At 45.3% G+C, this 20952-nt stretch overlaps 1 protein-coding gene across 1 annotated transcript in view; it reads right to left on the bottom strand.

The window, feature by feature from the left end:
- Positions 1-20952, bottom strand: part of SORL1 (sortilin related receptor 1) — a 159440-nt gene that overhangs the window by 25135 nt on the left and 113353 nt on the right. The window contains exons 26-35 of the mRNA XM_061203301.1: positions 18664-18789; positions 15060-15167; positions 13675-13806; positions 12528-12659; positions 11750-11884; positions 10761-10916; positions 7265-7414; positions 2846-2977; positions 1354-1480; positions 1024-1193 (exon numbers count right to left, since the gene is read on the bottom strand). Coding sequence (XP_061059284.1) covers positions 1024-1193; positions 1354-1480; positions 2846-2977; positions 7265-7414; positions 10761-10916; positions 11750-11884; positions 12528-12659; positions 13675-13806; positions 15060-15167; positions 18664-18789 — 1368 coding nt within the window. The remainder of the gene's footprint in view (positions 1-1023; positions 1194-1353; positions 1481-2845; positions 2978-7264; positions 7415-10760; positions 10917-11749; positions 11885-12527; positions 12660-13674; positions 13807-15059; positions 15168-18663; positions 18790-20952) is intronic.

Here is a 20952-nt window from a genome sequence, read left to right on the forward strand (position 1 = left end):
TGAATGATAGGTATGCTCAAGGCTATTAAAGTTTTTCTGGGCCTTCTCAGCTGACAAAGCAAGGAAAAGTATGTGTGTGTACTAACCTGTGCACATACACATATCTATACATATTTTACGTGTAACCATCTACACGCATATTAAGATAAACATGAGTTCATGTTAACATCTCCAAATGTAAACATGGTTCTGATGGCAACTGCAAATGAAAAGTTCACAAAACCTGGGGAGCAAAGATCACGGGAATAAGCACAGTCACCCAATGTCGACTACTGTGAAGGGGGAAGAACTAGGGAACTCTCTATGACCCAAGGGTTTTGGTAAATTTCCTTAAAATGAACCCACAATACTTCTGACAAGTCTCATACATTAACAGTGATGATCTCCTAAGTACCAAATACTGGGAAACACCTAGAGATGGAAGGTAGAGGTAGAAAGAGGGCAATGGTGGGCAGAAAAACATTATGTGTGGTGATCATTTTGTAATTATAGAAATATCAAATCACTATGTCATACACCTGCAACTAACACGGTGTTGTAGGTCAATTATACTTCAATTAAAAGAAATCATGTTAAGACATTGAAAACAAACGTATGATAACCAAAGAGGAAAGGGGGAGAGGGACAAATTAGGAATTTGGGATTAACAGATACACACTACAATATATAAAATAAATAAACAACAAGGACCTACTGCACAGCACAGGGAACTATATTCAATATCTTGTAATAACCTATAATCGAAAAGAATCTGAAAAAGAATACATACATATATGTGTATAACTGAATCACTTTGCTGTACACCTAAAACAATGTAAATCAACTATACTTCAATAAAAAGAGTTGTACTGAAAAAAAAAAAAAAAAGTGACATAATAAGAACAACTCAGCCAGGACCATAAAACTTAGCCACATAGGAAGCACAAGTACTTTTATTCCTACGCTCCTGAGCATCCTGGGAAACTCTCTGAAAATCCCACATAAGGTCCTGTCCCTGCCATAAAAATAAGCTGTTGCACTTACATCCTTCTGGAGTCCTCAAGGTCACGAAGTCATTGGTGCTGTGCACCTTGCTCAGACACTGGACCTGGACTTTGACCTGATACGTGGTGTCTGGCTTCAAGACTTTCAATATTGTGTTTGTTTTATTGCTGTGGGTTTCCAGAGTCTTCCATATGCTCTCTCCAACCACCCTGGCCAAGAGAACAAAGATAGCATCACTTCAAAGCAGCATGGGGTGGCTGAGATGTCTGAATCCGTCAAAAAAGAGCTGCTCTGTGCACACACATAGTTTATGGAACATCCAGTGGCAATAAAAACATCATTTTCTCCCACGGCAAAGATGGGACCCACCTGTAGTAGACGTTATACACACAAGATGCAGAGGGCATTTTCTTGGGCCGCATCCAGGTCAAAGTTACATCCCCAGAGAAGTCAGCTGTCCACTGAAGATTCTGTATTTTGTATACATTTAATTCCTCTAAAGAGAGTAAGGGGAAACAAGAGAAATTGATATCTTATAAATCTTGGATTTCAAAGGACCCAAGAGGTTCCTTGGTTTTAGGCAGACCTACTGTGATGTGGTCAGGCCACCAACATTATCTTAAGACACCCCAGAAAAAGAAGAGTTCAGACCTTCCTATATAACCTTTCCCAAGGTCTCCTAAATTTCCAAGCATGGCATTTCTCCTTGCATTTCACCTCCTTGTCTGCACTGATTTAAGCCTGATTCTCAACAGAGAACGCTACAAATCCAAAGAAAATGTCATGGCAGGATCCATTACTGCTATAGATTGAAACGTTTGTGTCCCCCAAAATCCATATGCTGAAACCTCATCCCCCATGTGATGGTATTAGGGGGTGGGGCCCTTGGGAGATGATTAGGTCATAAGGATGGAGTCCATGAAAATGAGATTAGTGTCCTTGTAAAAGAGGCCCGAGAGAGCTCCCTCACACCTTCCACCGTGGGAGGACACAGAAAAGACAGGCTGTCTATGGACCAGGAAGTGGGCCCTCACCAGACCACCGAATCTGCTGGTGCTTCAATCTCGGACTTTCCAGCCTCCAGAACTGTGAGAAATGAGCTTCTGTTGCTTCTAAGCCACTCAGTCTGTGGTACTGTTATAACAGCCCCCAAATGACTGCTAAATGCATTCCAGACAGAAGGATGGAGTTCACCCCACCACAAAGCCTGACGCTCTGTGGGAGCAACGATGCCTCAACACGAGGGATGTCCTTCCAAAGCCAATCTAATATACTCCAATATAAAATAAAAATTTACAAAAACTCCTATGAAAGATCAAGTTAAATTGTTTTATTTGCATAACAGAATGCACTACTGTAATTAAGCAAATCATAATTCTAAAACACTACCTAATTTTTCATAAGTAGTATCTTTTGATTAAAATTATCATTATTTAAACTAAAAAAAAAACCCATTCTAAGATGTAACTATTATATATAGGATGAATAAACAACAAGGTCCTACTGTATAGCACAGGGAACTATATTCAATATCTTGTGATAAAGCATAATGGAAAAGAATATTTTAAAAATAAATAAATAAAAGGATCCAAGTACCAATACAAGGACTAAAGCAAAAGAAAACAGAACAAAAAAACAAAAAAACAAAAAACACCCAATCTAAGACCAACGTTTCCCTGAGAGGGGCGAGGTGGGCTGAGGCTGCATCAGAGGCAGGACTGGGCCTCGTCTCACCCGCAGCTCCAACAGTGAGCAAGAATCTTTGCATTTTCAGACTGAGGAAGAGCTCCAGAGGGTTCGACCTCAGGGCCTACCCAGCAGGGCCGAGGGTGAGCCCGGGGTCCTGGGGGGCCACACTCACCGCTGCAGGCGTGCTCGTCGCTCTCGTCCGAGCAGTCCAGGAAGCCGTCGCAGCGCTCGGAGAGCACGATGCAGGCCTCGCCGTCCTCGCACCGGAACTCCTGGCCTGTGCAGGTCAGGGTGCTGCGCGTGGCTGCAACACACGAGGGGCCACGGTCACCAGAGGTTTCTCGTGTTCGGGAAAAGGGAACTCATCAGCTTCTGCTTCAAAAGACCCTCGGGATGGGGGTGGCGGGGACCCCACGCTGGCTCGCTAATCCCTCTTCATCTGACATTGACCAGGGGAATGTGCCTTCAGGAAGGGCCAGAGCTTTGGCGTCAAACAAACCAGGGTTTACATCCTGCTGTGTATGAGCCTGAGCTAACTGTTTAATTCAGGCGCACCTCGTTTTACTGTGCTCAGCTTTATCATATTTGGCAGATAATTGCGTTTTTTAACACATTGAGGGTTTGCGGCAGAGCAAGTGCCATTTTTCTAACTGCATTTGCTCACTTCATGTCTCTGTGTCACACTTTGGTAATTCTCACACTATTCCAAACTCTTTCATTATTACTGTATTTATTATGTTGCTCTGTGATGAGTGATCTTTGATGTTACAGAAGTGTGGCAAAAAGATTACAACTCACTGAAGGCGCAGGTGATGGTTAGCATTTTTTCGCCATAAACTATTTTAAAATTAAGGCATGTACATTATTTTTTAAACATATGCTATTGCACGCTTAACAGACTACAATATAGTGTAAACAGAACTTTCATATGCACCAGGAAACCAAAAAATTCGTGTGACTCGCTTTATTGCAGTGGTCTGGAACGGAACCCGCAAAATCTCCAAGGTCTCCCTGTAGTGCCCAAGTTCAGTTCCCCGGTATAAAAGTGGGGTGACACCTCCATCTCTATTGTGTCTACAAGGACCCAGTGAGATCAAGCACCTGGAATACGCCTGACTGAGAGCAGGCATCCACAAGGTGCAGCTCTTCCTCTACGGTACTTATTCCCGATCATCTGCTCCTATTGTTAATCTGCAGTCCAGAATGACCCTCTGATTTCTGGTTTGAGTGAGACTAATAAAAATGAGATGAATCACAATAGTAAAAGGCATGTCTATTGTATGTAGTCTTTTTAATTGTTTAGCTTTTCAAAGTATTTCCGCAGACAATGAAATAACGCAAATAAAGAGCACTGATGAGTTAAGAGTTATGCAACTCGTTGGCTAGAAACCATAATTTGATGTTCTCTCCAGTTTGGAAAGTAGATTTAAACTGCATGAGAGGCTCTAAAAAGGAAGCAATGACAATGTAACTGCAAATGATCCTAAAAAGAAGAAAGATGAGAATGGCTACAGAAACCGAATCTGCCACCCCAGGTAGGTCTGCACCAGGTCCTGGCTCAGGTACCTTGGGCCTTCATTATAGAGACTCACACGTGCCCGCTCAACCCTGGACAGGGAGAGTTATATCAGAACCCAACCCCACCAGTAAAGAGGGTCTAAAATTAGTCTTGCTCCTCCACATCAAAGAAGTCTATGTTCAAATCCCTGGAACATGTTAAAGTCACCTTATAAGGCAAAAGGGACTCTGCAGATGTGATTGAGCCAAAGACCTTGACATAGTTGACTTAAGCCTGGGTTACCCGGGCAGGTCCATCCAATCACACAGGCCCTTAAAAGCAGAGACCCCGGGGCTTCCCTGGTGGCGCAGTGGTTGAGAATCTGCCTGCCAATGCAGGGGACACGGGTTTGAGCCCTGGTCTGGGAAGATCCCACATGCCGCGGAGCAACTGGGCCCGTGAGCCACAACTACTGAGCCTGCACGTCTGGAGCCTGTGCTCCGCAACAAGAGAGGCCGCGATAGTGAGAGGCCCGCGCACCGCGATGAAGAGTGGCCCCCGCTTGCCGCAACTAGAGAAAGCCCTTGCACAGAAACGAAGACCCAACACAGCCAAAAATAAATAAATTAAAAAAAAAAAAAAAGAGACCCTTTCCCAGCTGTGGTCAAAGAGGAAGATGTGAAGACCAAAGAAGGATCAGAGAGACGGAATGTTGCTGGCTTTGAAAATGGAGGAAGGAGGCCTCTAGAAGCTGAGAAAAGCAAAGAAACGGATTCTGCCCTGGAGCCTTCAGAGGACCCAGCCATGCCTTCATCTTGGTTTCAGCCAGTGAGATGTCTATCAGATTTCTGACCTACAGAACTGTAAGATAATAAATGTGTGTTATTTTAGGGCATTAAGTTTGTGGTAATTTATTACAGTGGCCATAGGAAACTAATACACACTTGAAACATTGTAATTTGCCCAGATCTTACATTGGGGATTCTACCTCGGTTTCCTGAGTTCAAACTGCAATTTCTCCACTGGGACTCAGAATCAGACTCCTCCTAGCTTGTGCTCCCCACCCCACGGAAATATACACACAATGTTCCATACAATGACTCTATCCATACTAGAAGAAATCCAAACAGACCACTAAACCATGGTGGTTATCCGACAGTAGAGAATCTACAACAGTGGTTCTTTAATAGTCTTCTGGGGAACGTCTAAAACATACAGATTCCTAGGACCTGCCCCAAAGCTACTGAGGCAGAAACACGACACTGGGCGTGTGTCGTATTTACAAGCTCCACAGTGATTCATCAGAATTGGCCAGCACTGAGGACTTCTGTTCTAGAACAAGGTGATCCTGTTTTCTATCTGAAGCACTGCATCCACTTCTGAAAACCACACTTTGAGATGTAGGTAGAGAAACTGGATAATGTTCTCACGAGAGCAACCAGGATGGTCAAGAGGAACAGGTAAAGGATCCTGGGAGCTTTTACTAGAGATGAAAAGATACAAGGTTTGGAAGTGGGAGGCGGGGGCAGAATACTATAACAGCTGTCCTCAACTGATGAGTTTCCTTGTGAAAGAAGGATTAAGACTTCTCTGAATGTCTCTAGGATGGAGGTACAGAATTCAGTTTTTTAAAAGAATGCTCTAATATAGTAACTCTCAATGGGAGAAGGAAAATATCGAAACCACTTGTGAGGCTTTTTACAAATCATAATCCCCCATCCCCTGGAGAATCCTTGTATCATACAGTTCTGTCATTTGTTGAGCAAAAATTGGTTTGCCTGGGGGAGCTTGGATGGGGGGCTCGGTTACATATAAAACTGCATTAGAACATCTAGAAAAGGTTTGAGAACTACTAGTGAACAGTCTCAGAAGCCCAAGATGGAATTCATCCATCCATCCATCCAGTGAACATTTATGGAGGTCCTACCATGAATCAGCTGCTATTCAAGATGTTAAGGATATGGTGATGTGTCAAACAGACAAAGGACCTACCCTCATAGAGTTTACCTTCTATTGAGAGAAACAGCAAATGAGTAAACAAACGAATATGTTACTTTAGATAGTGATGAGAGCTACAAAGAAACAGAAAGACAGTAATAGTAAGAGAGTGATGGGGCCTTTATACAGGAGAGTCAGGGAAGGACTCCACGCTCAGAAGGGGATTGTTTTGGAAAATACCAAGATCCCCATCACAGAATTACTCCACTTGGTAAGATTGTGGTAAAATATCATCAAAGAACAGCTGAACAGTAAAGTTGGAGGATGTTTGAGGTTTCTTTATGAAACATGTCTCAATATGTTAAAAGGGAGAAAACATAGTTTTTAGAAACTGGGAATAAGGCTGTCATTAATCTCCAAAAGTTCTTAAACTGATTATTAAACAAATGATTAATGGGCACTTAGAACAGAATGTAGTGGCCTTCAGGGGCCCGCTTCTCTAAGAAGAGGCATGTCACGTTAATCCCATTTCCTTTGCTGATAGGGTTATCCGATTAATGGATTGAGGAAAATTGTAGATAGAGTACACCTTGATTTTAAGACCCTAACCAAGCAACATCCTTATGTATAAGGCAGATTTGAAACAGGCTAAAGAAACTTATTTAAAGAATACCCATTAATGAATTAATCCCACCCAGGAGGAAGGTCCTATTTCATTTTCTCTTTGTTAATTATGTTTAATGTTCTTCTTACTATACTTATCTGGCTCAGATGTTCCTACTATTATTTTGGTAAGTGTTGGATCAATCTGCCCTGTTATTTTAACGTCCCAAAGGCCCACTTTGTTCACTCTTTTAATGTACGTGCAGGATTTTACACTAATCCCCATTTAATTTCTCCGTGTTATTTTGGAGTATTCCTCCCTACAAGAACTTTCAACACGGTTTGATGAAAAGATCACTATTTTGTACAAAAAAATATTGAATAAATGCCCCAGTCTGTTACTGACGAGGTGACCCTCTTTGAAGCTTAACTTTCCTATCTCTAAAATGGAGATAATACCAGAATTATTATTATGAGAAACAAAGCAGAAGCACAAGACATCCTGCTCTCCAGAAGTCTTCCCTGGGGGAGACAGCCCCGCCGATGACTCACGGCAGTTGGCCTCGTCCTGGCCGTCCTGGCAATCCTGATGACCATCACAGCGCCTCCAGCTGGGGATACACTTCTTCGGTTGCCGGCACTCGAACTCAAATCGGTCACATCGCCCGAGCTGGGTGGGAGTGGAGGCAGCAGTGACATTTGCTAGAAGAAAAGATTTTTAAAATTCACTTTTTAGTACTGAGAGGCTGGCCAGCAATAGCGACCTATTGGGTGTGTTGGAGATCTCGGTGCTTTAGGAATTACGACGGGGACCTGAACAGAAATGTGAGCTCTGGTGAAAGACGGCAGGTTGACGAGACACAGGGATCTCATTCTTCTCGCTCTCAGGCCCAAACTTAGTTGAAGACTTTGAAGACAGAGGTGAGTAAATCTTGCAGAAAGTAGAAAAAGAAAAGATTAAAGAAACATTTTTTAAAGTTTTAAAAAAGTAAGCAGACTAGATCAGGAGATTCAACATATTACTGACGAGAGTTCCAGGAAGAAAAAGAAAAGAGAGAAGAAAATACTAAGGGATATTTCAAGAAAATTTTCCAAAACTAAAATACGTAAATTTCCAGAATAAAAGAGGACATCAGTGTCCACCACATTAGATAGAAAGAGACCCACAGCCAAGTACATCACTGTGAAATTTCAACACTGGTACCAAAAGGAAGATTCTACAAGCTTCCAGACAGTAAAAACAGATTACATATAAAAGATTCAAATCAAAATGGCTTTGGATTTTCCAAGAGCTGCTTTCTGAAGACAGAAATTCGAATGTCTTTGAATTTCTGAAGGATATATTTTTGTTTTTTTTTACAACCTAGAATTCCAAACCCAGCCCAATTACCAATCAGGTCTGAACACGGAAGAAAAACACTTTCAGACAAGCAAGGCCTCAAATATACCTCCCATGTACTCTTTCTCAGGAAATTTCTGGAAAATGTGCTCTACCAAAATGTGGGATTAAACTAAAAACCAAGAGGAAAGACCTGGGATATAGAAAAAAGGAGCTGCAACGTGAGAGAAGTAAAGTGAGTCCTAAGGATGGAGAAGCAACCTCCCAGAAGATACCTGTGCCCCAGACAACCCGCACAAACCAGAGAAACTCAAGACCTAAACACCTTGAATGAAGGCCATCATCACCGTGTCCTCGGGCACCATATCATCATATTCACCTGACAAAGCTACCAGAGGGTGTGCTCCATCAAAAAAAAGGGAGTAAACCAAGAAAAAGCAAGACACAAGGTCCAGGAAAACGGGGAATCTAAATCAGGAGAAAGGCAAAGAGAATTCCAGGGAGGGCAGTGAAGCCCCAGGGTAAGGACAGGCAGCAGGCTGGGAGAACAGTCAGCCCAGATAGGAGAAGCCAAGCTCCTCTTAGAAGGACTATCTCCAAGGGAAACAATGGAGCTGAGAAATCACCTGATACGGTGACCTTGTGGAAAGTTACACCAAGAGGCTGCTGAAAGGGAGGAAGCACCAGCAAAAGATACAAAATAACCTGAGCCAACAAACAACAACAGAAAGCAATGATTAGCTTTGGGATACTGTTTGTATTCCATAGTTGGATAACTGGATTTTCAAAGGGCCTCTCCAACCCCCAGAAGCACTGTGCTAAAACAAAGTGCATGGAGAAGAGTGAGCGAAAAAATGAGGCCAGAGGACTGGGCCAAGGCACATCATGGCGCTTACACCTGGACAGTAAGGGCACCATCAGGGGGGTCCAGGCTGCGAGAGGATATAATTACGTATTAGTATGTATTAGGCTTCTTGGAAGATAAATCGCAAAGGGGGAGACATGAGGCAGAGAACCCAGTTCAGAGAACTGGGTTATCCAGTGAAGAAATAAGATCTGAGAGCTAGATGCCAATTTAACTTTACCTGGGCAACATACATAAAAAAGAATTCAAAAAAGCTGAATGCAGCATCTAAACAGGAATCTGCTCATTGAATTAGTCCGCATTTGCTAGAGTTGGTTAATGTCCTGCTCGGTTTCAGTAACCAACAGGCAATTTTGAGAGAGGGACAATCAAGTTACTACATAGAGAGATGGGCCTTGGGGAAAAGGGCAGAGATAGAAGGGTTTTTTTCCATTTGTTTTAATCTGAGAAGCATTTATGGGGCACTGGCTATTTGCCTATTATTGTGGTAGGCAGAGTGGGAGATTCAGACTAAAACACGAGGTCCGGCACAATCGCTATGGAAAGGAAAGATTTATACACGTGCAATGACCAAGAAGCAACATGTGGCTGTTTGTAGTTAAGCGTCAAAAGGACAACAGGGCAAAGTTCAATGACACTGGAAAAGGGGTGGACATCAGCTAAAGAACTCAATGAAAGCTCTGTGGGGGTGGGTCTTGAGAGGGGGAATAAAACCCTACCTGCCTGAAAGAGGAGCCTCAATCTTTAGGCAACCTACCATTCACACGGGGACCTCCCGGGCTCCAGGCAGAAATTCTGATTCTATAATTTTATAAACACCTCAAGTGATTCCATTACAGGTGGGCTTCATGCTGTACTTTGAGAAATACTGACGACATATTGAGGTCTCCTTTAACTACGAAACCGGTGTCTCTGTCTGCCCTGACCGACAGTGGGTTTCACAGAGAGGGAAAGTAGGGGGACGAGGTCGGGTCTGATAAGGGCAAAAACCCTACTGGAGGAATCTAGGCAGAGAAGAAGCAGGTGTGTCCAGGGTGGGTGAGGAGCCCAGCTTGCAGAAGTGAAAAGTAATGGCAAGCAAGGAAAGGTCAGCTCAAACAGGGCCTTGAAAATAGGACTCAGGGGTTAGGGTCTATCTTCTGGACAAAAGGACAAGTGGAAACCAGTGATGATTTTAAACAGGGAAGAGATGGGATGAAAACAAGTCTTAAAGGAGGAAAATCAGACTATTGACCTCTAAGTTTGCTGAAAAGAATTATGTAAACCATGGCAAGCAAAGATCTATTATTTTACTATAACTGAGTTTGAAATGGAAACCTGTTTAGGAAAGGATACAATTCTGCCTGCAGTTAAGGGTGTGCCCTAGGCGGCGGTCTCACGGTTCACCAAGACCTCCAGCAATACAGTCACTCACAGACCTCCAGGGCCTCTCTGTGTTCAGCCACTAGATGGCAGTGCTTACCCTTCTTTTAATAGGATGGCCGCCAACTAGCAAGCCAGAAACTCAGGTTCTGTACCCCGCCCCAAGAGTTTAATACACACAGACACCTCCCCTATAATTCCCATGGTAACCTCCTGTGGAGAGGAAGCAAAGGAGACTCAACCACAGCCAAGGAGGAAAGCAGGGCGGCTGGCCTTTCCCTGCAGGAAGATCAGAGGGCAGGGATAGATGACTTCTGAGTTCCCTGGGGTCTCCCTGCTCTGGAGGTGAGAAGGGGCCTGGCCACAGAGCAGAGTCCCAGAGGGCAGGATTCTGCCCTCAGCCAGGCTGTGCCCAGGGTGTAGCCCCAGAGGTCCTGTCCTTAAAGCAGGTGCCACGGGCCAGGGCCGGGTCCAGCACTCACCAGGCGAGGGGCAGCCTTCCTCATCCGAGCCGTCTGCACAATCTCGGTACCCGTCACACACCCAGCTGTCCATCACGCAGGCCCCACTGCTGCAGCGGTAGTAATTGGGCAGACACGTAGAGGGCCCGGGAGTAGGGGAGGGAAGAATATGTGAATCTGAGGAAAACACCAAGCAAGGAAACCCAAAATGTTACAGGAAGCTTGATCTCAGACCCAAATGTGTCCCAAAACCTAGTATGGATGTCCCAGATTTAGCTGCACCAGCCCAGGGAGGCCGGTGTCAGGCACAGTTCTGAACAGCGAAAAATCATTTATGATGGGGTGTCAGAACAGACTGTATTCTCTTCCCTTCTCTGGAGTGGGTTCACCTTACCTATTTGATTTGATTTGGGCTAACATTCGGATGAGTTAGTTTTCGCAGGGGCTCCTGCAGGCTGGTGGAAGGACTCGGAATGCACAGGCTGGGTGGGAGAATTGATTCCTACGGAGGATAAACCCTGTTCCGCTTAACTTAACCCCAACCATCCTGAGACCAGCTCCGGGACCAGAACACCAAGAAGGAAAGGGACGGGCACGCCGCCCGCACCAGTGCTCCCCTGGCGTGTGTCACGTACACATAAATGTGTCACGGCCCGTGCCGCCCAGAGCGCTCGTTACAATGCAAACGCTGAGTCAGGAGCGAGGCCTCGGGCGGGGTCAGAGGCTGCGATTCTAACAAGGAGCTGTGGGTCTGCAGGCCACACTCGGGGTAGCCAGGCTCTGAAGTCCTCACTGTGCCCTGGAAAGCGTAACCCTCGGAACAGGAGAAATCAACCGTGCTGATTTCACAGTGGGAGGGGGAGAGAAAAGAACTCAGAGAGTTACCCCCCCGCCCCCCCCCCAAAAAATCCCTGCCTAAGCCAGGCACCAAAGAGACAGAGCTGGATTCTGTGTGAACAGGTGGGAGGACGCTGGCAGGTCTCAGCGATGGGGCTGCCCCGGACCCTCACCTGCACAGACCTTCTCATCAGACCAGTCCCCGCAGTCGTTCTCCCTGTCGCATTTCCACCTGTTGGGGATGCAGTGCCCATTCTTGCACTGGAATTGGAAGTAGTGGGAGCAGTTGGGGGCCTCCGTGGGGTTTTCTGGGGGGTGAACCGCATGGTCAGTCGTCTGCCCCGCACGGTGTGAGCACAGAGCTCCAAGGACACACAGGCCCCTCACCCAAGGCAGCCCACCCGACCCTCCCAGAGAAGGACAAGGCAGCTTCCCGGACCCATCGGGAGACAAGGGCATATCCACAAACAAAAGCCCACCTTCCTGGATTCCATCTCACATTCCCTGACCTACGCCTCTATGTCTTGCTAATGATACCCGAGTTTTAATTTTGACACTTCACCAAAGGAATGACCTAACTACTGATGATAACGTGATGGTGACAGTCATTTCTATTATGTTGTGGCATCTGTAACCTTTACAGGGGAGGGGGAAGCACATTCCAAAATATTTATCATAATTCCTCTATCGTATTCCTTATATATAACGTGAACTTCCTAACTGGGGAAAGAAAAGAAAACGGAGTAAATACTCCCTAACCCCTGCTAGGGGGTAGGTTCTCACTTGAAGACTCAATTCCTTACACGCAGATTCAAGAACTGGCAGGAACTATGGCTGAGGAAGGAGATGGTAAAGCCGGTGGCGGAATGGGCCAAGCGCCCCCTCCTTAACTTCAGGCGCCTTCAACCCGGAGATCAGGGAAGCGAGGAGGCAGATCCCAGGTCTCCTTACCACAGTTGGCTTCATCAGAGTCATCACCGCAGTCATCCATCCCGTCGCATTTCCAGATCAAACTGATGCACACTCCGTTCTGACACTGGAAACTGAACTCATCACACACCTTGTGGAACTCGGGGCCTGGGACTAGGGAAGGAACAAACACCCGAAAAATCCAGATTGCTTCTGCACTGAAGAGTTCAATATAACACTGCTGCTTGGAAACGAGAGGAAAGAACAAATGTCCTCCACCAAGAGATTGCACGGCTGAAGGATCCCTCGAAAGTGAGTCAGTTGAAGGCCTGGCCCCAGCAACTCAGAATGCAACTTGGAGATAAGGTCTTGAAAGGGGTAATTAAGTTAAAGTGAGGTCATGAGGGTGGAGCCCTAATCTAACAGGACTGGTGTCCTTATAAGAAGAGTAAATGAGGACACAGACAGGCACAGCAGGAAGACCAGGTGCAGACACAGGGAGAGGACGGACATCCACAAGCCAAGGAGAGGGGCCTCAGAGGAAGCCAACCCTGCCGCCATCTTAACCCCGGATGTACAGCCTCCAGAACTGTGAGAGATTACCTTTCTGTTGTTGAAGGCCCCCAGTCTGTGGTCCTCTGTTTTGGCATCCCAAGCAGACTGACGCAAGTACCTACTATTGAGTTGGCCCAAAAGGTCGTTCGGGTTTGTCCGCGACAGTACGGAAAACCCCGAACGAACTTTTTGGCCAAGCCAATGTCATACGCGCAGGGCAGTGCTGGGGACAGGGCTGCAGCAGTGAACGAGACGAAGACCTGCTCTCACGCACACACGTTCCAGCTGGGGGAGGCAGTCCACAAATTAAGTGTACAGCGTGCGAAGTGGAAGTGAGTGCGGTGAAGACACTGCAGCAAGGCAAGGGGGCCACTCAGTGATGGGGGCGCAAGAAAGCCTGTGGGTGAAGTTGACATGTGGGCCAAGGTCTCGGTCATCCTCTGTCCTCCCCTTTATCTGTACAACTAACAAGCAAGTTTCCGAAGCAACAAAGGTGAGCTTTCTCAGAAAAGGCAAGACTGGACCCTCAATCAAGACCTTGTAAACTAGATGGAGGCACGTCCCCAGGCAGCCCACCACCCCTTAGTCTCTCCAGTGCCTGCGAGCGACCCCCCCCTCCCCCCGCCCCACTCACAGCATCCCGCAAACACGGCATCCTCGTCCGAGCCGTCGCGGCACTGGATGATGCCGTCACACACCATGGACTGGAAGAGGCACTGCTGGCGGTTCTTACACACGAAGTCCATGAAGCGAGTACAGAGGGGCTCTGGAAGGGTCCAGCAAGGGAAAGAGGCCGTGAGCCCCCGGGGCTGGAGGCCTCGTGGGCTCTGGGAGGATGCACCCTGGCCAGACGCGCATTCGGGAGACGGGAATAACAGGCACAGTCACCGAGCGCTTGCTTTGCGCAAACCCTGAGCTTTAGTACATCGTTAAACTCCCAGGACAATATGATGAGAGGTTTTACTCTCCTGTTTTCCAAATGAAGCACAGGGGATGGCAGTGTTAAGTATTTTGCCAAGAGCACACAGTGGATGAGGGTGGAGCCAAACCTGAATCCCAGAGCTGCCTGATGTCAAAGCCCATGATCTTAACCACTATCAATAAAATACTGACTCTCCAATATGGGGCTTGGCAAACTGTTTCTATGAAGGACCGGTGTTACAGACTGAATTGTGCCCCCCCCAATTTATTGACTGATTGATTGATTTCTTTTTTTTTTTTTTTTTGGTCATGCCGCGCAGCTTGCAGGATCCTAGTTCCCCGACCAGGGATCGAACCTGAGTCCTCGGCAGTGAAAGCACGGAGTCCTAACCACTGGACCGCAAGGGAATTCCCCCGCCCCCAATTTATATTATGTTGAAGCCCTAATCCCCAATGTGACTGTATCTGGAGATAGGACTTCACAGAGGTAATCCAGGTTAAGGGAGATAAATCAATTGATAAATTGATCAAAAGGATCAATAGGAGTGGTGTCCATACAAGAGGCACCCGAGATGCAGGCACAGAGGAGGCCACGTGAAGACACGGCGAGAAGGGGCCTTCAGACCTGAACTGCCACACTGGCTGGTCCCTGGGTCTCCAGCCTGCTCTTCCCCAGGATGGGCACCACTGACTCCAGACAACCTTTCCGGGTCCAAAAAAACTGGGCATAAAAAGGGTCACTGGGCCTAAAACTGTTACCCGAGTGATAGTCAGCAACTAGGAAAACCAATGAAGTAGGAGAAATAAGTGTCCAATTCCAAACCATGGGTCCATTCACAGGACATACTACAGCTGAACAAAGATGATCATGGACCATGACCTAATTCCATAGTCACCCACCACGGCTCCCTCCCTGCTCTCCTTCCCCCAAACCGCACCTCCCCAACTCCATCCCTCTCAGAGCCCTGGTCGAGAACTTGGGGTCACGGCATTTACAAGCTAACTGCAGGCAGGTACTGAGGAAATGAAAGCACTTAGTCCAATGTGTGCCCTTCACTCACAGCCACAAGGCGTCCCCCAGGCAGGGTGAGGACTCACCACAGTGCTGTTCGTCTGAGCCATCCGAGCAGTCGTGCAGACCATCGCAGTGTTTGCTGGACGGGATGCAGGTGCCATTCGGGCAGCGGAATCCGTTGCACTTCTTCTCTGGAATGTGATTCAAGAAGCAGCAGAATAAGGAAACAGGCAGGCACTCACATCATTGTTTGGCCAGGGGGCTGGGGAGGGCGCGGGTATAAATTTGTGCCACCCTACGGAGGGCTATCACTATTACAGATGTATACATACGGTGACCCAGCAATGGCACTTAAGAAAAGTAATCTACCTACACGAGTGAAAAATAACGGAAGCACAAGGTTATTCATTGCAGCACTATTTGTAATAGATTGAAAACCACCTAGGTATCCGTCAATAGGGGACTGTGTGATAAATTACTGTACACAGGAACACTAGCCTGTTACAAAGAGACTGAAGAAGCACTACGTAAAAACAAGTCCTAGATATACAGTTATGTGGAAGACCAAGGTACGTGGCATACCACATGTGTAAAACAGGACAAGAACACGTAGTATATTTAAATTTGTATATATGCACAAAAATATTCTGAAAGGATACACAACAAAGGGAGGGAACTGAGCAGATGATTCTGAAAGGATACACAACAAAGGGAGGGAACTGAGCAGAGTTTTCTCACCTACTCAAAAAAAATATTTTTTTTTTTTTATGAAAAGTAAAAGAAAAGCTTCAAGTGGATGGAAAAAAGGAGGACACTCTTAAATCACTCACCGTCTTAATTCTTCAGGAATTGTAAACCGAAGCCCTTTTGGAGAAAGTTTGTCCCAGAAATGTTAAGAATCTTAGGTTCCACACTTAGCATAGAATTCTTAGCACTAGGTCACCCCTTCTCCTGAACAGAGAGCTACTGCCAGACGTGTGGCTTAAAAATCACTTCCAGCAGGTCAGTTGCAAACCCAGCCCTTGGTGGAATGGTCCCAGGAGGATCAGGGATAAGGCAAGAAAATGCGTTTTAATCCTGTAAAAAGTCATCATTCTTAGGAGACTGTTCAAAGGACATCAAACAGAAACAGTAAAGGAGTACCATGAGTTGGGGAAATAGTTAATGTCACTCAGCATAAAAAGGTTTTTCAAAAGTATAAATTTTAAATTGTACAAGACAAATGACCACTCACTAAATTAGTGAAAACAACTCAAAAGATAAAATCAAGGGAGGCTTGGGGAAACATACCATATATTACTGATGGAGAGCCTTTCAGTATAATCACTTGGAAACAAAATCTGGAAATGCTTAATGAGAACCATGGAAATCGATCAGAACCTTTGACCCAGCACTTCCATATTGAGGGACATACCCCAGGAAGTACCTCAAAGGAAAACGAAGGCTTCATTTCCAAGGACACGAACAGTTTTACTATGCATGACAGTATGAAACTGAAATTACTCAACCAGGGAGGGACTAAATAAAACTACATTATAGCAATACAAAGAGAAAAGGCATCTGCCATGAAAATGCTAACCACAGAAAAATACAGATGTATGGAAACATCTTTGTTTAATATTGTGCCATGAAAGGAGCAGAATATAGAACAGCATGCAGACAATGACTACAACCCCATGAAAATTAGGGATGTATGGTATGAAATAACAGAAAAGATGTATATTGGTCTCTGCCCCTGGTTACTGGCATCAAGCTCCTAAAACCCTTATAATTTCCTGGGTGATAGGAGTGTCTTTTGTTCTAATGAAGTGACTGGGGGGGCTGGTCATCAGAAAAGCCACGCCATGATTAGAGGCTTGGAGCTTTCCAGCCCATCCCCACTCCAGGAAGAGGAGAGATCTGGAGACTGAGTTCATGATGGATCATGCCTAAGTGATGAAGCCCCACCCCCAAATCCCGAAAGTAGGCAGTTCAGACCGCTTCCAGGCTGTTGAACACGTGGAGGTGCTTGGAGGGTGGTGGGGCTTGGAGAGGGCGTGGAAGGCCCATGGCCTTCCCCATACCTTGCCCTGGGCTCTGGGCTCTGGGCTCTCTTCCATCTGGCTGTTCACCTCTCTCCTTTATCATAACCTTTTATAATAAACTGAAAAATGTTGTTTCGCTGAGTGCTCTGAGCCATTCTAGCAAATTATCAAACCCAAAGAAGAGGTTGTAGGAACCCAGATTTATAGCTGGTTGATCAGAAGAACATGTGACAACATAGGACTTGTGACTGGCATCTGAAGTGGGGGAATGTCTCGTGGGACTGAGCCCTTCCCCTGTGGGATGTGACACTGTCTTGAGGAAGACAGTGTCAGGATTGAGTTAAACTGTAGGACACGCTGGTGTCAGGGAATTGCTTGGTATGGAAAACACACATTTGGTGGCCAAGAAGTGTCAGAACTATTGTGTGTACAGAGTATTGAGACTATAAGGACAAAACAGGGAGTCTTTCCCACAGACACACGGCAAGAGGATAAGGAGAGAGAGCTTTAAAACTATTTGGTGTGTTGGGCTTCCCTGGTGGCGCAGTGGTTAAGAATCCGCCTGCCAATGCAGGGGACACGGGTTCGAGCCCTGGTCTGGGAAGATCCCACATGCTGCAGAGCAACTAGGCCCGTGTGCCACAACTGCTGAGCCTGCGCGTCTGGAGCCTGTGCTCCACAACAAGAGAGGCCGCGATAGTGAGAGGCCCGTGCACCGCGATGAAGAGTGGCCCCCCCTCACCGCAACTAGAGAAAGCTCTCGCACAGAAACAAAGACCCAACACAGCCAAAAATAAATAAATTAATTAATAAATTAAAAAAAAAAAAGAAGCTTGGATGACTTAATAAAGGCTGTTCCTTTAAAAAAAATAATACTATTTGGTGTAAAAGGGGAAAGGTAGGGGGAGGGATAAATTAGGAGGTTGGGATTAACACGTACACACTACTATATATAAAGTAATCAACAAGGACCTACTGTATAGCACAGGGAACTCTATTCAATATACTGTAATAATCTATATGGGAAAAGAATCTGAAAAAGAATAGATACATGTGTACGTGTAACTGAATCACTTTGCTGTACGCCTGAAACTAACACAACATTGTAAATCAGCTATACTCCAATATAAAACAAATTTTTAAAAAATTTGGTGTGAAAAAGCATTTTAAGTATTGTGTTTGTATGGCAGCTATTTTGTGGTAAATTTCGAATGATTATCTCAGAATCCTTTTTTAAATAGATCACACTGAAAAAGGTCTGCCTTAACGAGTGGTAAGCCATTTTCCCAAGAGGCCATAACAGAGACCTCTTAGCCATAAAATATGCCATTTATATAGGAACTGTTGGCTAATTTCTGGCAGAGCACTGGTAATGTGACTGCATTTAGCACTCCAGGTGGGTTAGTGGGTTTCTATTTCTTTTCTTCAAAGTTGTTATGGACAAGCAGTGAGGCAACCTGCTTGCCCAAGAATTAAGACTACATAACCCAGGCCTACACATTGCACGGCAGTGCCACACAGAAATTGCGGGCTCACTAGTGGTCAGAGTGGGTACCCGGGCACAGCAGGACACTAGTCCATTTCCTGGCCTGTCTGTTGTCTATTTTCCTGAACAGCAGACATGGGAAATGCTCTGGGTGGGGGCCAAAGCATTTGCATTTACCACAGTTGACTGGATCTTCATCAGAACCGTCTTGGCAATCCATGTCACCGTCACACGCCCACCGCTGGGGGATGCAGTGCCCGTTGTGACACTGGAAGTTGGAGGCCTCACAGGTGTGATAGATGGCTGCCAGCGAAAGAGAAGAGAGAAATGGTCAAGACGTCCCTCACCTCTGTGCTCCCATCACCATCAGGGGCCAAGTGGAGAGGAGGCTTGTACTAGATCACAGGTATGACCTGGGGCTGCCCTTAAGGTGGAATGCAGCCTCCTGAATGGGCAACAGCTTGAGGCTCTGAGTTTATCAGTGTTACAAGCACAGATATACATGTTAAAAAATCAGTCACTTTCACAACAACTTATGAGGTAAGAAGGATTCCCCCTTTTACAGATGAGAAACAGGCTTAGGACACTAAGAAGCTCCCCCACATTCACAAAGATAATGAAGTCATAGCACCAGGGCTGTCCAAATCCAAAGCCTGTGCTTTCTCCACTCTACCTGGCTACTTTACCTTCTCACTCATCCAGATTCTGCAGGATAAGGACAGGCAGTGTGTGCTCAGGGGGCTGGGTCCTAAAGCTGGTCCCCACTGTGTGGAGGCCTCAATTTCATCGTCTAGATTCATATCTAAGGACCCCTGTAAGTTCTGAAAGGCCATGATTTTATAATTCTAAATAAACCACCCAATTTGAAATGTGGAAAACCTCAGGTCTGAGGAGAATAAAAGATGTACCCAAAACCTAGAATTATCTAACTTTCTGGACAGTTGAGAGAGACATCTACCAGCCAATAATACGTGGCGTTCTCTACAGTCATTAAAAGAAAAAAAAAAAAAAAAAGTCAAGTGAAACAGAGCCACTGTTATAAATTAACAGGTTCATCTGCATACATGGGCTGAGGCCACCTGGAAGTCGTTTAGAAAACGTCCCAAAACCTCAGTCAAAGACTATTTCAAATGCATAGTATCTGCTTCAACCCCAACCAACACAACTAAGGGCCTTCTGCATCAGATTTCCCTTTCCTCCTCTGACACAGAGAGCAGTTTGTGTCTGTTTGTTGCTGAAAGCCAGGGCTGGCCTTGTTTACAACTGGCATAAAATAATATAACCAAGACAGACGGGCTCTCTTGGTTTAACTGTGCAGACAGGACGTTCTAGCAACAGAAGGAGGCAAAACAAACAAAAGTGGGTTGTTGAGTGCACACCATAGTTATTTATTCAATCGAGATGGCTGGTAATAGTGACTCAAGGGTTGGGAAAACGGGCTTCCAATGCCCTCTAGAATTTCTACTGCCTTTGAGGCTATTTTTTTTGCAATAGTCTGAAATACAAAGCACCTGATTTTTCAAACCACTTTACAACAAACAGTTGTCCATCATCTGTTGTCTTATCTCCTCAAAGACCAAGGCTATATCCGGTAGCATGCAAATAAGTCTACAGGAAGTTTCAATATTTTACAGCCTTTGGCAATCAGAATCCATTAAACATCTTTTTAAAATATACTTATCTCTGATAAGAGGAATAAGTGTATCATGCATGTTACATGAGCTTTGCCCCAGTAACAGCCATTGCCTGGAATACTTCTGATTTATTGGTTTTACAAATCTGACAGCCCTTTAAAAAATTCCTCACCAAAGCCTTGTTCGCTTTCATAAAAGATACTGTCACCTAAACTCATTGCCATACTGATGTACTTGTTATTATTCAGCCTATGCATTTTAATTCCAGTTGAAAACAATTTCAGAGCGTTAGTAGAGTTTCCAAATGACAATTCTGGGAGGCATGTTTGAGATCTCCAGATTCCATCACAGAAGCTGAGCCAAGAAAGACTAATTAATTTGCACCATTTCATTCAAGTGGCCAGGTAGGGCTGGAATGCTTAACATATTCCCTTTTTCTGAATTTTTCTGTCTTCTGAGTAACTTACTAGCTCTCTGACATTGAGTGTCTGATGAATGATACATGCTCAATCGATAATATTTTTTAATTACAAGGATGAAAGAGATGGACTTTAATACAGACTAAAGAATTTGGGGACGATGAAGAATCCTTTGCATAGCAGGATTCATTGTGACTCTAAGAATAGAAAGGCTAATGGGGCAAATGATCATGAAATTAGAATACCAGGGTTTCTAATAGAGACCATTATCCTCCTACCTATTCTCTGACTTGGGCAGATCTCTCCTGACTCAGCAAGACCCTCTGTGACACCTGATCCAAAGCATTAGCCAAATAAAAGTGGGGCAGAAGAGATGAATTAATTACTGTGACAACAAAAGCACTGCCTTATTA

The sequence above is a fragment of the Eubalaena glacialis genome, chromosome 10, assembly GCF_028564815.1.
Source record: "Eubalaena glacialis isolate mEubGla1 chromosome 10, mEubGla1.1.hap2.+ XY, whole genome shotgun sequence".
NCBI classification, from domain to species: Eukaryota; Metazoa; Chordata; class Mammalia; order Artiodactyla; family Balaenidae; genus Eubalaena; species Eubalaena glacialis.